The 15,627-nt window shown below is 43.6% G+C and overlaps 1 protein-coding gene across 1 annotated transcript in view; it reads left to right on the forward strand.

The window, feature by feature from the left end:
- Cacna1c (calcium voltage-gated channel subunit alpha1 C) overlaps positions 1-15,627 on the forward strand; it is a 617,044-nt gene that overhangs the window by 574,220 nt on the left and 27,197 nt on the right. The window contains 6 exon segments of the mRNA XM_017799802.2: positions 276-341; positions 1,627-1,718; positions 9,477-9,642; positions 10,189-10,316; positions 10,892-10,988; positions 13,087-13,189. Of these exon segments, the coding sequence (XP_017655291.1) occupies positions 276-341; positions 1,627-1,718; positions 9,477-9,642; positions 10,189-10,316; positions 10,892-10,988; positions 13,087-13,189 (652 nt within the window).

Consider the following 15,627-nt stretch of genomic DNA (forward strand, 5'->3'; position numbering starts at 1 on the left):
TACCTTGAAGTCTGCCTTAAAAACCAAGCTGAGGGTTGGACTGACTGGGGCTCAGTGTCGGGGGCCCTGAGCTCCATTCTCATCATAACAATCAATCAGTCAATTCCTAAACTGAGAAGCCAGTACCCATTTCATAGGCTCTCTCCCTAGTGCTGGGCTCTCCCTAAGCCAGGTAGCAGCTGATGGCTGCAGAACTGGGAATACAATGCTTTCTGAGAGAGGACCCTGCCAGCCTGTAGCCCTGGGTCTCATGCTCCCTCTATGCTTCCTTCTAGGCCCTGCCCTATGTGGCCCTTCTGATTGTGATGCTGTTCTTTATCTATGCAGTGATTGGGATGCAGGTAAGAGAAGCTCTCCCTCTGATCTCCTTTGCCTCCTCCTGTCTCCTGCCTGTCCCTCAAGGGTCCAAAGAGCTGGAACTTCCCCATAGGACAGGATGTAGGTTATGGGCAAGACATAGGTCAAACGGTCCCTCCTTCACCTTTGTGCAGTACCAAGCCTTGGTTCTGTAGTGGGAAAACACTCCAGAATCAGCAGTGGACCTCAGAAGAGAACATCTCAGAGACAGCAGGAAATGGGTGTGTCCCACCAGTGTCCTCTGTTTTTTCTATATCTGATGTGCTTGATTTGGAATGAGGAGAGGATAGAAAGCTCTGGCCATCAAACATGCAGTAATTTTCAGGGTCTCCCCTTCCCACGGGCCTGCTGCACGCTCTCTGTTCCCACACCCAGAGCTCTTCAGCCTCTTAGGGCTCCAGCGGAGTTTTCCCCGGTTCCATGGGGCAGCACCTCCCTAGCCTGGCCTGCACACTAACCAGGACCTTTCCTTTAGCAGCTCCCTAAGTAAAAATCTACAAAAGTTCCTGGGAAAAATATTTTGAACTTTAAAACATTTTATTATTTTTATTTTATGTGTATTCGTGTATTGCCTGCATGTATGTAAGTGCACCCATGTCGTGCAATGCCCACAGAGGTCAGAGGAGGGCACTGGATCCCCTGGAACTGGAGTTACATATGGTTGTTAGCCACCATGTAGGTGCTAGGAGCCGAACCCGGGTCCTCTGCAAGAGCAGCTAGTATTCTTAACCACTGAACCATCTCTTCATCCATCCTGCACCCCACCTGCCAAAAAATTATTTGGACATCAGATACAGGGAGGCAGCTTTGGCAGCTTATAAGATAAGGTCTAGAGGGCCAGGGAAAAACATCAGGAGGGCTCTGATGTCAGGGATGAATTAAGCTTGACCAAGCTCTGGATCATGCATTCTTTATGACTGCAAAATCCAAGAGCCACCTGCTCAGATATAGAGCTGAAATGACAAAGGGGAGAAAGCAGTGAGCCCTGGTCCCCACACTGAGCATTCCAGTCTCAGCATCCGTTCAACCATCCTCAGCCCCAGCCTTACCTGTGCTGGGAGACCTTTCCTGAGAGCTGAGGGCACATTTCTCTCTAACCATGCCCATGGTGGGCCTGAAGATCCTGGGATCATGGGACAGAAGGTGTCTGCTGGGTCACGTTAAGAGACTGTTTGGCCAGCTAGTCCCAGAGTTACTGCAATCAGAGACACTATTAATGGCCAGAGATGAACACTCTCTCCTCTGGTTCCTGACTTCTTCTTTCTCCAGGTGTTTGGGAAGATTTCCCTGAATGACACCACAGAGATCAATCAGAACAACAACTTCCAGACCTTCCCTCAAGCTGTGCTACTGCTCTTCAGGTGGGTCTCTGAGGACACAGGTGCACAGAGACACACCTATGGATGATAGCCCCATGGCTGAGAAAGGACTCGAATGGGCCTCCTCTCCCATTCTGGCTCAGGAAGTCTCATTGTCATTTACATCAACTTTCCATGTGCAGCCTATTAGGCATTAGAGAACCCCCACCATTAGAGAATCAAAGTTAAATATCAAAAGCATCATGGCTTGGCCTCTGAACCTGCTCAATGGCAAGCCTCGAGCCTCAGCACACTGACCCTGAGCAGCCTAATTGACCTCCTCAGAGCATTTCATTCCTCATAAACTAACATTGTGTTGATCACAATGTCAAGGTGTGCCATCTGCTGTGTTGGGGATGGATGTTCATTTTCATCTGGTTTTGTCTTCAATGAAGCCATCCTTGGGACTCCATACTTTCTAGAAGTCATCTACCTCAGGGGTGGCTAAGAAGGTGGTGTTTCCCATACCGCCTCAAGATAATCCCTTATACAACCATCTTCTTTACCTCTTGGCTCATGATAAGGACCCCCTTATACACCTCCATCTTCTCACTTTGATCCTTAGCACAGCCTCACGCTCTGAGATCCCATCTAGTCCTAGACTGGTAGAGGAAAATATTTCTCTTGTCCCTAAAGCAAAGGATTTCTAAAGCTTGTGCTAGCTCATAAAGTCTTTTTCAAAGATTTATTTATTTTATGTGTACAAGTGTTTTGCCTGTATGTGAAGTGTTCCTGTGTCATGTAATGCCCATGGAGGTCACAAGAGGACATCAGATTCCCCTGTAACTGGAGTTATAGATGGTTGTGAGCTGCCATGTGGGTGCTGGGAACTGAACATGGGCTCTCTGGAAGAGTAGCTAGTGCTTTTAACCACCAAGTCATCTCTATCCATTCTGTTCCTAGGAGAGGCAACAAACACTTTCCTATTGTTTGATCCCTTTCCAGTGGGTATGAAGACTCTCTGTCAGACAACCCCACCTTCACCATCTCCTGCAGAACCTGTCCCCAAGCCCAAGTTCATTACTGCTCAACATTTATCAAAATGGTATCATTAGGACTTCCTAAATATCAGCCTGACATCATTGCCTCCCAGATTACAAGCCATTATAAGCTATTTCCTAATAATACACAAGCCTATGTCACACTTAAATGTAGGAGGTAGTTACAGACCTCAGATAGGCCACAAGGATGATCTTCTCTTCTTTGCTAAAGTTCTTAATGACAAAAGAAATATTTTTTCCATAACACTGCTAAAGATGGAAAAGAAAAATATGGAAGAGTGCTACAGATGAACCAGAAATGTTGAGGAATTCCTAAAAGGAAGAAAGAAGATGGGATTCAATTCACAAAATGTGAGACTTGAGAAGAGCAGGCTTCTAGACAGTTTGAGACAACAGAGGATGTGAGCACAGCCCGGAGCCTCTCCAAGCTAAGTGTCGACAGACATAAAGCACAGGAACACTCTGGTTCTTCCTTGGATACTTGCATTTGACAGGAGCTTCCCTGTGCTCATAAGCTAGTTGCAGCAGCACTGGACATCTTACCCTTGGGCTTTGGGGTCTGAAAGACAACAGGCCACTCAGTCTCAGGGAGCCTGCCTTCCTAGAGAAGCTACTCACCCAGCCTACTCAGCACATCTTGTCTTTGGACCATAAACCTCAGAGAGGGTCCTCTGATAAGAACCTTACTTAGATCTGAACTAGATTCTCAGTTGCAAAAAACAATTGATAGTAATCTAAAAATATTTGAGGAGACCAACACCAAGAAGCAGAGATGTTACACTCAGCCCACAAATGAACACACAGGAAAGAGAAGGAACAGATCTAAAAGATCTGAAAGCAAATGCAGTCCATACTGTTTGGGTGACAAAGACCATAAACATCTGTTAAATTAGAAGTCATGACAGCCATTATTAAACAGCAAAGTAGGGAGAGAAACATACAAAGGTTAAGTATGTTGTATTAGTCACTTTTCTGCTGCTGTGATAAAACACTGACCAAAGCGACTTATAAAAGGGAGTGTTTGAGTTTATGGTTCCATAGGTAAGAGTTCATAAGGCACAGGAGGCATGATAGCAAAGGTGACTGGAACAGAAAGCCCAGCAATCACATCTTCAAGCAGGCACAGAATGCCGGGAGAGACTGGAAACCCGGCAAGGTTTATGAACTCTCAAAACCTGCCCCCAGTGAGGTACTTCTTCCAACAAGGCCACACCTCTTAAAGCCGCCCAAAACAGTACCACCAACTGGGACAAAAGGTCCAAATGGAGTCTATGGGGGACATTTTCATTCAAACCACCACAGGAGTATAACAGAAAAGACACAACTAAAGAACGAATTAATGAGCTGAGGATCCATAAAGGGTCCTCATACAACCAAAGAACCAAGAGACACAAATTATGAAGTAAAGAAGGACATGAAGAGTGGAGCTAGAAAAGTCTAACGTGTGTGGTAAAAGTTCTAGACAGGAAGAACAGACAAAATGGAAAAAGGATGATCAAATAAAATTTCAAAAAAAAAAAAAAAGATATGCCTTCAGAGTGAAATGGCCTACAAAGTGCAGCATGGGTTAATAAAAAAAATCTTCACCTTACCAGGCGTGGTGGCTCATGCCTGTAATCTCAAAACTTAGGAGACTGAAGCAGGATGATCATGAATTCAAGGCTGGTTTGGGTTACATTATGAGACCCTGTCTCAACCCGATTCCCAAAGATCCTTAATCATGCATATTATGGTCACTTTTTAGAATACCAATAAAAACATCCTAAAAGTTTCCAATGTGGAATAACTAAAAAAAAAAAAAAAAAAAGTCAAAGAGGAGGAAATACTTCCAAGGTGCTTTTTTGACACCAGCCATTCAAAGACACTGCAAGAAAAGAAAACTATATCCCAAATGAACACTGATGCAAAAATTCTCAACAGAATGCTAGCAAACGGCATTGAACTGTACATTGAAAGCATCATTCAACATGAGCAGGTGGGATTTGAACCTGGGATGCAAGTGTGGTTGGCCCAACAGATACAGTTCAAGAAGTGTGACAGAGCCCATGCAGAATGAAGGACAAAACCATGGTACTTTCTGAGTACTGTGTAACTCGGTGCTGTGTAACTAGGGGTAAAGTGTGCATAAACATGTTTGCTAAATGTTTAAAGGTCAATCATTCTAGAAATAGGAATCGAATGTCTGTATTCCGAGCACAGGAGGAGGCTACATATGTAACTCCTCACTGATACAGTGCTTGTTTAGCACACACAAGGCCCTGGGTTGGATTCCCAGCACTGCGTAAATGCAAACCATTAGAAGGAAAAAGTAGACAAGGAAAACTTGATCAATACGTCATAAGGAAGGGCAAAAGACTAGCAAACAGGTAATTAAATAAGGAGAATAAAATAAGAATGCAGAAGGAAATATGAACAAACATACTGATAAGCTTGTTACATTTCTCCATTGAAAAATCAAGCAAAAATCAGGCCAACAAGATGGCTCAGCAGGTAAAAGAGCTTACTGCAAACCCTGACCACCTGAGTTTGGTCCCAGGACCCATTTGGTAGAAGGAGAGAACTGAGCTCCACAAGTTGTCCTTTGACCTTTACACCTGTGCTGTGGCACACCCCCTCCCACAAATAAATGAAAAAATGTGTAATTTTTAATTTAAATTAGAAAGGTCAGGCATGATACACACATACATGGAGATGTCACAGTGAAACCCACTATTTGTACAATTAATAAGACTGAATTAAAAGATTGATATTCTACTGATGGTGTTAAGAATTCTAGCTCTGGCCTGTTTATAATAGATAGTAATATAAAATGGCCTAAAGAGAAGGAAAGTAAAGGGATGGAAAATGAATACCGGCAATGCTTACCATGTAGATGTAGCAACAGCATCATCTGTAGAAACAGAATTCCCAGTAAGAGGCACTGAACAAGACAAAGTATAATCCACCTAGAATATGTAATGATCATAAAACAGCATAAGCTTCACAGCATTGTTTGGAAATATGTCTAGTAATAGGACACAAGAACATATACACAGTGAGTGGTTGGATATATAGTTCCTAAAAAATGAGAAGTCTTCATAGGAGAAAGGGGAAAGAGCATCTAAACAACAACGAACAGGCTTCACTATAGATTTGTCCTCAATAAATGGCAAAAAGACAGTCTCTTTGAGCATCCGGAACATCCACAAAAATAGCCACAATTTAAGTCACAAAGAATTTAACAAGCTCTAAAACTTCTCCACCTTGAATATAGCAAAACTAGAAAAATAACCCCTCTAGATAATCTGTCCATTTAAAATATTAAGTCACTCTACCATTAACTGGAAATTGAAACTACGTGTTCTCAGCAATGGGAGCAGGAACCAGAATGAGATGGCCAATCAATGCCAAAGAAAATGAAAGCCTACATATCCACAGCTGATCAAAATGCAGAGAATAAATGACCGCGGGTGCCCAGCCCCAACAGATACATCTACAACACAGCCCCTACACCCTTTAAGGCTCAGGGGACATCGAGGAAGAGGAGGTGGGAAGATAGCAAGTGCCAGAAGACCAGGATGCCAGCTGTGAAATGGTGTCTTCTGGACATGATCGGTATGCTGCACCCATGAAATCTCAGCAGTTCGGCTGCCTGAACAAGACCTGTGTAATGACACCAGTTGACATGCCAGTGTGGATGGAGGAAATGTCACAAGGTCCCATCCTTAGATAAAAAGCTCCTGGCAAACAATGGCTGCTGAGAGATGGAGAGTTTTCTTCAAGGATGAACCCCTGATAGGTTATCCAGTCCCAAGTGCTCAACCCTTAACCCATACGAGCAACACTAAATGGACTCAGTAGGTTTTGTATGCATGCGTGTGTGTGTGTGTGTGTGTGTGTGTGTGTGTGTGTAAAACAATGATTAAAGCTGGACGTCGTGGTGCACACCTTTAATCCCAGGACTCGGGAGGCAGAGGCAGGCAGATCTCTGAGTTCAAGGCCAGCCTGGTCCACATAGTGAGTTCCAGGCCAGCTGGGGCTAACAAGGAGACCCTGTGTCAAAAAGACTAACCCCCCCCCAAAAAAAACAAACAAAAAAAAACCAATGATGGGGTATGAATCCAAGAGGGAGTAGGGGGACATTGGAGAAGACAGAGGGTAGAAAGGGAGGGGTGGAAATTATCTAAAATAATACTCAGTTTGAAATTCTCAAAAATAAAAACCCTATTTAGATTATATAAAATAAACTATCAGATGGGCAAATAAACAGCAAAATCATCCCAAATTATGAGGAAATTCACTCATAAAAATAAAATAAGTTACTAAAATACAAAACAAAATATTTTATCAGCAAACTTTAAGACTGATTCTTTGAAAGAAAAATAAATAAGTACACATTTATTAAGTCCAGTTACTAATAAAAACAAAAACACAGCATCAGACATGCAAAATGCAACATAGTTATGGGCGTGGAGATAATTTTTAGAATGGTAAGAAGTTTTACGGCTCTTTTTTGGGGGCGTACCTCTGAGGTGATCAGCTGCTTCTAAATGAAGTTGAACGTCTTTTCTGGCCATTGGCTGCCAGAACTTCTTTAAAGTAGATAATGAACGCAGACTTCATAGCTCTTATGAGAAGCATATGGCCACCACTGTCCTGTAAAATAAGATGTAGATTAGTGCTATTTTAACATTCCTTTAATCCCAACATTTGGGAGGCAGAGGCAGGTGGATCTCTAGGAGTTCAAGGCCAGCCTGGTCTACGTAGTGAGTTCCAGGCCAGCTGGGGCTACAGGGAGACCCTGTCTCAAAAAGAACCCCCCCAAAAAAATTGAAACGTTCTCAATAAATGAATAGCATTAACTACAATGGATATTGAAAAGTTGTCAAAATTACAGCTTTTAAAGAGTCCAGGATACTATAGTTTCATTTGTGAGATCTATTAAACTATCAAGGAATAAATCATTCCTATCTTATAAATTCCATAGTAATAGAAAGAGGCAGGAAACCTCCCCAGTCATCCTAAAAGATGAACATAGGCTAATTCCTGGGCGGGGGGAGGCGGTGTTTTGTTTTGTTTTTTGTTTTTTGTCTTTTTTGAGACAAGGTCTCCTTGTAGCTCCAGCTGTCCTGGAACTCACTATGTAGACCAGGCTGGCCTTGAACTCACAAAGATCCTCCTGCCTCTGCCTCCTAAGTGCTGGGATTAAAGGCGTGCACCACCACGCCCGGCCCAATTCATATTTTTTAAGAAAGAAAAGTCTTCTGGCTTTGACAATCTTTCTGCCCCATTTTTTCATGATTTTCCCAGAGACTTAGGTATAGGGATTAGGTTATAGACACATCAAGTGGAGCTGGGCACCACATAGTCACTTACTTTCTGCATTTTGATCAATTGGGGATTTCTGTAATAGCCTCCATTTGTTGAAAAAAAGAAGCTTCTTTGATGAGAAGAGCTACATTTATATGCAAATTTCACAAGGAAACTGCCCCCTTGAAATCTCAATTGCCTAAGCAAGACCTGCATAATAACAGCACCCATTGACATGCTGATGTGGATGGGAATATTTCTCAAGGTGCCATCCCTAGATGAAGAGCTACTGGCAGTCAATGGCTATTTTCTCTAGGGACAAGCCCCTGATAGTTTATTCAATCCTAAATGTTCAACCCTAAACACATGTATATACGAGCAACACTAAATGGACGGGAGATTGTGTGTGTGTGTGTGTGTGTGTGTGTAACAATAATAATTAAAGAAGTCGTCATGAATTTGAGAGGAAGTGGGGGGACATGGGAGGAGTTGGAAGGGGAGTGGGGAAGAACGATGTAAACACAACATTCACATATGAAATCCTCAAAAAAATAAAAATTTAAGTTAAAAAATGAGAACCAAGACGTCAGAAGCATGTGTGGGGGTATTGTCATTTGAATACAAAAGGCTAACCCAAAATAGGAAATCCAAGCAAATCAGTTTTGTAACAGTGAATAGGGGCAATAAGGTGGAGATTCACCAAGAAAATCATCATCTTGTAATAACCAATTAGCAAATACAACAGGCAGGATATTATGCTATCACTTTTTCTAGTCAATATTATGTTGGAAGGTCTATCCAATGCAATAATTTAAAAAGAATGGGGCTGCGGAGATGGCTCAGTCCATAGAATCCCTGCCTTATAAGTATGAGAATCTGAATTTAGAATCTCAGCACCCATATAGAAGCCAGGGGTGGCAGTGTACAAAACAGATCAAAAAGTTATAAATGTGAACATATTAAAATTAGAAACTTAGATTCAGCAAAATAAATAAAGCTAGAAATAAGCCACACATTGGAATGAGATTCTTGAGATAGCTAGTAAGGGAATTAATATTAAAATATCAAGGATTCTATGTGAACATGAAGACACATACCCCGTGAGTCCAACGAGCAGAACTGCGAACGTGCAGTTCAATGGGAGATAAAATCAAAACTCTCAACCTACAAATCATTTTCAAGCAAACTTTTGTTACTTATTTTATTTTTGCGATTACAGTTAAAATACACAGCCACGCTTAAAAACTTCACATAGGCAAAAGAATAAGTTTTCAGAAACTTGTATATAAAAGTTAAAAACATTCAAAGTAGTGCTTTGTGTTTGCGGATTTAGTGAACGGTATCAGCATTCAGGGCACGCCAAATGCTGAATTCCTTTTAGTAATTCCTCCTGGAGAACAAGGCTGAGGGAGCTTCACCTGTGCAGGGAGATGGCCAGATTGGGTTGGGCTCTCTCCCCTCTCTGGTCCAGGTGTGCCACTGGGGAGGCCTGGCAGGACATCATGCTGGCCTGCATGCCAGGCAAGAAGTGTGCCCCAGAGTCAGAGCCCGGCAACAGCACAGAAGGAGAGATGCCCTGTGGCAGCAGTTTTGCTGTCTTCTATTTCATCAGCTTCTACATGCTCTGTGCCTTCCTGGTAAGCCGAGGTGGGACTCAGTGGCAAAGGGACGACTGTAGTTTGGGGGCAGCTTGGGGGCAGGGCAACCCCAGCAAAGGGGCTGACTTTGGAAGACTAAGTTAATAGGGATATCCCACCACTGAGAAGGACCAGAAGCCTTGGGCAACTCAGCCATACTCCTTGTCCATTTGTGGCCCCTGTCATAGTGGTATTATCCCAGGACAAAGATGTGTGAAAGCTCAGCAGGAACTTGTTTGTTTTTGGTACTCTTCTTAGGAATGAGAGAAAATGGCCTGATAAAGTCACTCTCCATCCTTGGCACCTTGATACAAAGGAAACTGTTTAGTCTGCATCAGGGTTCATCCCTCACAACACTCAAGGGAATGGTTTCGGGTTCAAGTCCAAGAAACTCAAGTTCTAGTGACTGGTGTTTTAAGTGCTAACATACTGCTGATTTTTAGAAATGTTGGCTTTTGCCTTGCCTGGGCACCCGCTAGTGAACTAGGTTTAGGTGGCATGTATGTAAGAAACTTGGAGAATGTCTCAGTGTGCTGTTCCCTACAGATCATCAGCCTCTTTGTAGCTGTTATCATGGACAACTTTGACTACCTGACAAGGGATTGGTCTATCCTTGGTCCCCATCATCTGGATGAATTTAAAAGAATCTGGGCAGAGTATGACCCTGAAGCCAAGTAAGTTCTCAGAGGGAAACCCTGACTCCCCAAGCTGAGAAAGGAGACTGAGTGACTTGTACCACAAGTGGTCTGAGAGGGTTCAAACCTAGGAGTACTAATTGAAAACACTGAGCTGTACCAGACCCAGGATAACAGGTCAAGAGGCAGCAAAAGGGGGACCCAGCAACTGAATGTAAGGATAAGGGACCCTGGTGTCAGGAGTGACTGGTAATACATTATATTATTTAGGGATAGGAAGACTTCAACTTCGTCCTGACCTCAGGTCTAAAGAAGCTGTCATTTTTCTCCCGCCTTTGATTGGCACTCCCTAAACACCTCTTGGTCAAATGATTAGTTGACATACTGAAATTTCATTGCACTGTTAGAATCCCCTCTGCCTTAAGGACTGCAGTAATAATGTTCATTAAAACCGTACTGTGTGTGCTGGTTCTGGAGTTCTGTCACGCAGCTCTGCTCTGTGCAGGACTCGCAGGGCCCCTATGGGAAGTGCCCCTCTGTATCTGGAGTCACCTCCACCCAGTACTGGAGCCCTGGCCTGCTCACTTCCCTTCCTTTCCTCCTTTCTTCTCTAGGGGTCGGATCAAACACTTGGATGTGGTGACCCTCCTCCGAAGGATTCAGCCGCCCCTGGGCTTTGGGAAGCTGTGTCCTCACCGTGTGGCCTGCAAAGTAAGAAATGACCTGGGATTCTGGGAAATAAAGGGCAAATATGGGAAACTAGATACCTATTTATCTTTGTGACCTTTGTTAGAAAGTGATGCTTTAAGGGACTAAAGATAATACTTCAAGTATTTAAAGAAACAGATGTGAGCCAGATTATATTTTAAGGATCCTTCCAGATCTGGCTTCTCGAGACTCCATAAAGAGCAACAGCGTGAATGTCCTGCGACCCAGTGAGGGAACACAGGTATCCTATCTGAATAAATGATTTGTTTGACCCATCAGGCTGTACTGCCCAAGCATCCTGAGGGCCTTCCTTGTCTAGAGAGAGAGGTTAGGAGTTCTTGCCAGAAAACCATTAGAGAGGCCGTGCGTTGTCTTCAAGTATCTGAGGAGCCCCAAAGTCTCATCACAAAACAAACTTTACTTAGACAATCCTAAATTTGCTTAAACATCCTAAGTGAGTCTGTGAAGCACATTAGGCTCCGGTAAATACAACTTCTGATTGCACCTGAGTGTAGGCATCCTTAAACTTGCTGTAGCTCCAACCATGAGGCCCAGCAGCTGCTGAGGACCATTACCTCTTTCAGGTCCCATACTACCTCCATTCTCCCCATTCTGTGTTTTCAGTGGGATACTAATGAGCTCAGAGAGAGAAAGTGATACCAGAGAGCTGTAGAGAGGAAGAAAAAAAGTGGCCAAATGATTCAGCTCTCATTTATGGGAAACATAATTGCTTCTGTGTTTCCTGACATTTCAGGAAATGTAGAACCTTTTTATTTATGCTGCTTTACTCAGATTTTTCTCATTGGTACCCCCACCTTATTCCAAAAACAACTTTAAGAGATTTCCAAGGAGAAAAGAAAAAGACTCTTCTGTTAGCCAGCTTTCAAGTGCTGTGGCAAAATGCTTGAGATACTCGATTCATAAGAAAGAAAATACTTAAGAGACTCAATTTACTTATTTTGGCTCACAGTTTTGGATGTTCCAGTCCATGATCACTTGGGCCTAGGCTTTGGATCTGTGGTGACTTAGTACATTATGGCTGTGGTGGAGGAGGCCTGTTTGCTCATGGCCTATTTACGTAAGAAAAGGGGAGGACAGAAAGAAAGAGAGAGACAGAGACAGAGACAGAGACAGAGAGACAGAGAGAGAGAGAGGCAGAAAGAGCAGGATCCTAATACCCTCCTCATGGGCATGGATCCCAATGACTTCATCCCACTAGACCCCACCTTCTGAAAGTTTCCCACTTCCAAATAGTGCCAAGGCTGGAGACTGAGCCTTTATGACATGGTCTTTGGGTGACATTTAAGATACAAGCCATAAGAAGAACAAAGCAAATGGGATCAAACAGTCTAAAGGTGTCTGATGTGCACACATCGTGACCTCCCCCTGGGCCTGGGTAGGCTCAGAGCTGAGATGTAAGCTTTCTAATTCAGTGTCCATGAGAGTCAAAAAGATGCATTCGCTCAGGAAAAGTACAGCTCTTGACAATCAGCAGGAAGACCCCAGGTGATCCAAGGGATGGCATTGCTATAAGCAAGTGCCTGTGGCTCCCCAAGGGAGCATGGTGTCATGGGAACATGTTTTAGAGAGTGGAGGCGACAGGAAGGCAACACAACTGTGTCTGGGTCAGTAAACTTGGGGTCAGACTTGAGGTTGAAGTAGTGTATATGCAGAAAGAGGTGCCCCTCGTCCCCCACAGAAGCCTTCTCATGGCCCTCTTCTTTGGAATATGGATGATGCTTTCTGGCAGGTGGCTCCTAGGAAATGCCTGGTACACAGCTGTTCGTTGCAGCTAGTAAAGGACATAACCATGCCTGTAGGCATGAGCAAACACTGGGCAGAAACATAAGCCAGGTTGCTAGAAACACTTTTGTGGAAGCAATGGTCCAAGGAATGGGGAGGGGGCAATAGTGTTTACAATAAAGGCCAGTTTCTCCTTGGAAAAGCTTCTGAAAACTGTGGTGGCCATGTTCATTCCTCTCTCCCTCCCCAACAGTATCCATCCATGTTTCCAGGGCCCTCCTAACCTTTCTGCCATGATGGTTATAGAGTCTTTGAGAACTGCCTGCTCTTATCATTGACTGTCTCCCTTTCCCTCTAGCGCCTGGTCTCCATGAATATGCCTCTGAACAGCGATGGGACAGTCATGTTCAATGCCACCCTGTTTGCCCTGGTCAGGATAGCCCTGAGGATTAAATCAGAAGGTAAAGGCTCGCATAGACCACTGATAGGAGGATGCCTTGGAAGGTCTAGCATCCCTACCAGATAGATGCTCCTGCCTGTGCAGCATCAGCACAATGAGATCCTGACAGCCCTAGAAATGATCCTGGTAAAATATGGAAGGGGGTGATTGTTTCCAGAGCAGAACCAAGCCCCACTTCAACTGACTTGAATTAGTTATAGGCATGTCTCTCAAACACTCAATTCTCTTTTGAAATTCAAAGGACCTCTCTTGCAGAGGTGATGTAATGACCAGCAGTGACTATGGTAAGTAGTCATCACATACTACACTGCTAAGGGTTAAGGTCCCACCCATGATGCACTGCTCAGACTGCTTCCAGTGGAGAGGCCTCTTGTAGTTTGTGGAGAGGTGCCCCGTGGGCTAGTAGCTTGCTGGTGAAAGGCATTTTCTGTCCTTCTCTCTGATGAGTATTTTTGAATCACTCGGGGGAAACATTGCATGAACCATACTGAAGAAGATGCTGCTGCTTCCAGAGCTCCCCGCCTGGTACAGGGCTTCTGTGATCAGAGAACACGGGCCCTGGAATCACTGTACACTGTTCAGAGCTGCATCTATGAATCCAAATGCCTGAGGGCAGGCCTTGGAACCTGCATTTAGAACCAGCTGCATAAATGACTCATGTATGAACTAGGGTTTAACACTGCAAATGCATCCTTGAAAGCCCCAGGCTTCCAGCCAGCATTCTCCCTGGGGCTGTGGAAGGGGCACTGGGCAGCATGCACAATACGTGTCTCACATCAACATCTGCATTTGTAAACTAATGAATGGTGATGGCATTTGGAATTCATTTCAGTCAAGTTCTTTCAGAGAATAACAGAAATGAAATGACAAAAAGGAGAGACCGGAGAAGTCCAGAAAATGTGAGTCGTGAGCTAACCGTCAGAAAATAAGGATAAGTCACATCCACCTGCTAAACTGAAAAGGAAGCAAAGACTATAAAACATACCATTAGAAGGTCACACAGAAACCCAGTCTGTGGTAGAGGTACACAGGCCTATCTCCCATGACAGAATTCAATACATATCTAATGTACTCATGTGTGTAACACAGAAAAAGATCGGAAGGAAGCCTGTTAATATATTGACATTGAATATCACTGTTCTTAATTTCTGAACTTCCCCAGTTTTCTGCAATGATTATTTCATTTCTGTTCTGAGGGAAGGGCTGTTTTGTTGCAAGAAGAAGACAGAATGCTTGCTGGAAAGAATGTGCTGTCATACTTAAAGCTTGATATAAAGGTTTGTTCCAGGGAGAAACAAAAAACATTTGTACATAGAAGGCAAGATTTGGTAATGCTGAGGATGCACTGTGCAGAAACCAAATCTCCATGATATGGTGCCAGTAACTGATGGCAACATAGAGGGGCCACCAAACGCTCGATCAGAGATGGCCACTGTTAAGGAGATGGGAATTCCCAGGAAGAGGAGGAAAAGCAGCCATCGGGATGTGTAGTTAAGAAGGATTAAAGAAAAAGCTTTTAAATACAAAGACTTCAGGACAGCAACCAGGGCATGTCCTAACCCAGGACTCAAGGCTGACAGGCCTCCCATGAACGTATTACACAAGGCTGGGTGACAAAATCATGCTTTTAGAACCTGGGAGCAACATCTATGAGAATAAAACATGTCGAGGCTTTTGCAAATGGAAGGAATGGGAAAGAAATGAACATGTACCTGGAGAACCAGAACTCTTATCCCGAGTCCAGTATCAAGCCGAGCAAGATTTTCTTTTGGAACACTAAAGATAGTATAAAATATTTAGATTAGGACTGGGGGGTATAGCTCAGTGGTAGATGGGTAGCCTAGCATGTTCAATCTCTAGCACCAAAAACAAAAGCACTTAGGTGCTATGAAATCATCGTTGGTGAAGTTCCAGTCACATAGGTTATTATGAGATTAAATAAAAGTGTAAAATGTATGAAAGATCCTTCTAGATGATACATTTATGTCAAGGTCTGACATGACAAATGACCACAAAGATGGTTCTCACAATTTAAGAGAATAACTGCCTAAAAGTAAGGTGTGGGCAGAGTTGCCTCTTCTGGAGGCACTGGAAGAGAATGGGCTCCCTGTGTCTCTGGATTCTGGTAGCATCAAGCACCTGGCTCCATCCCTCAGCCAAGACCTCTTGTTCTAAGGATACTAGTCATACTGGATTTGTGAGCTACCCCAACACACATGACCTTCTCTAGTTCCATCTATCTCTATTTCTTCTACTTCTAGATCAGTTCACATTCTAAGGTTCCAGGTAGACATGAATTTGTAGGGGGATATTCTTTCCAACCCAGTACAAAAGATGAGTTCATCTGATCATTGTTTTAGTCAGAATTCTTTCACTGCAGGGATCAGAAGCCAAGCCCAGAATGTTGGTACATGCCTGTAATCCCAGCATTTAGAAGCC

This window comes from Nannospalax galili, unplaced genomic scaffold, assembly GCF_000622305.1.
Source record: "Nannospalax galili isolate Female #2095 unplaced genomic scaffold, S.galili_v1.0 scaffold199, whole genome shotgun sequence".
In the NCBI taxonomy this organism is placed as follows: Eukaryota; Metazoa; Chordata; class Mammalia; order Rodentia; family Spalacidae; genus Nannospalax; species Nannospalax galili.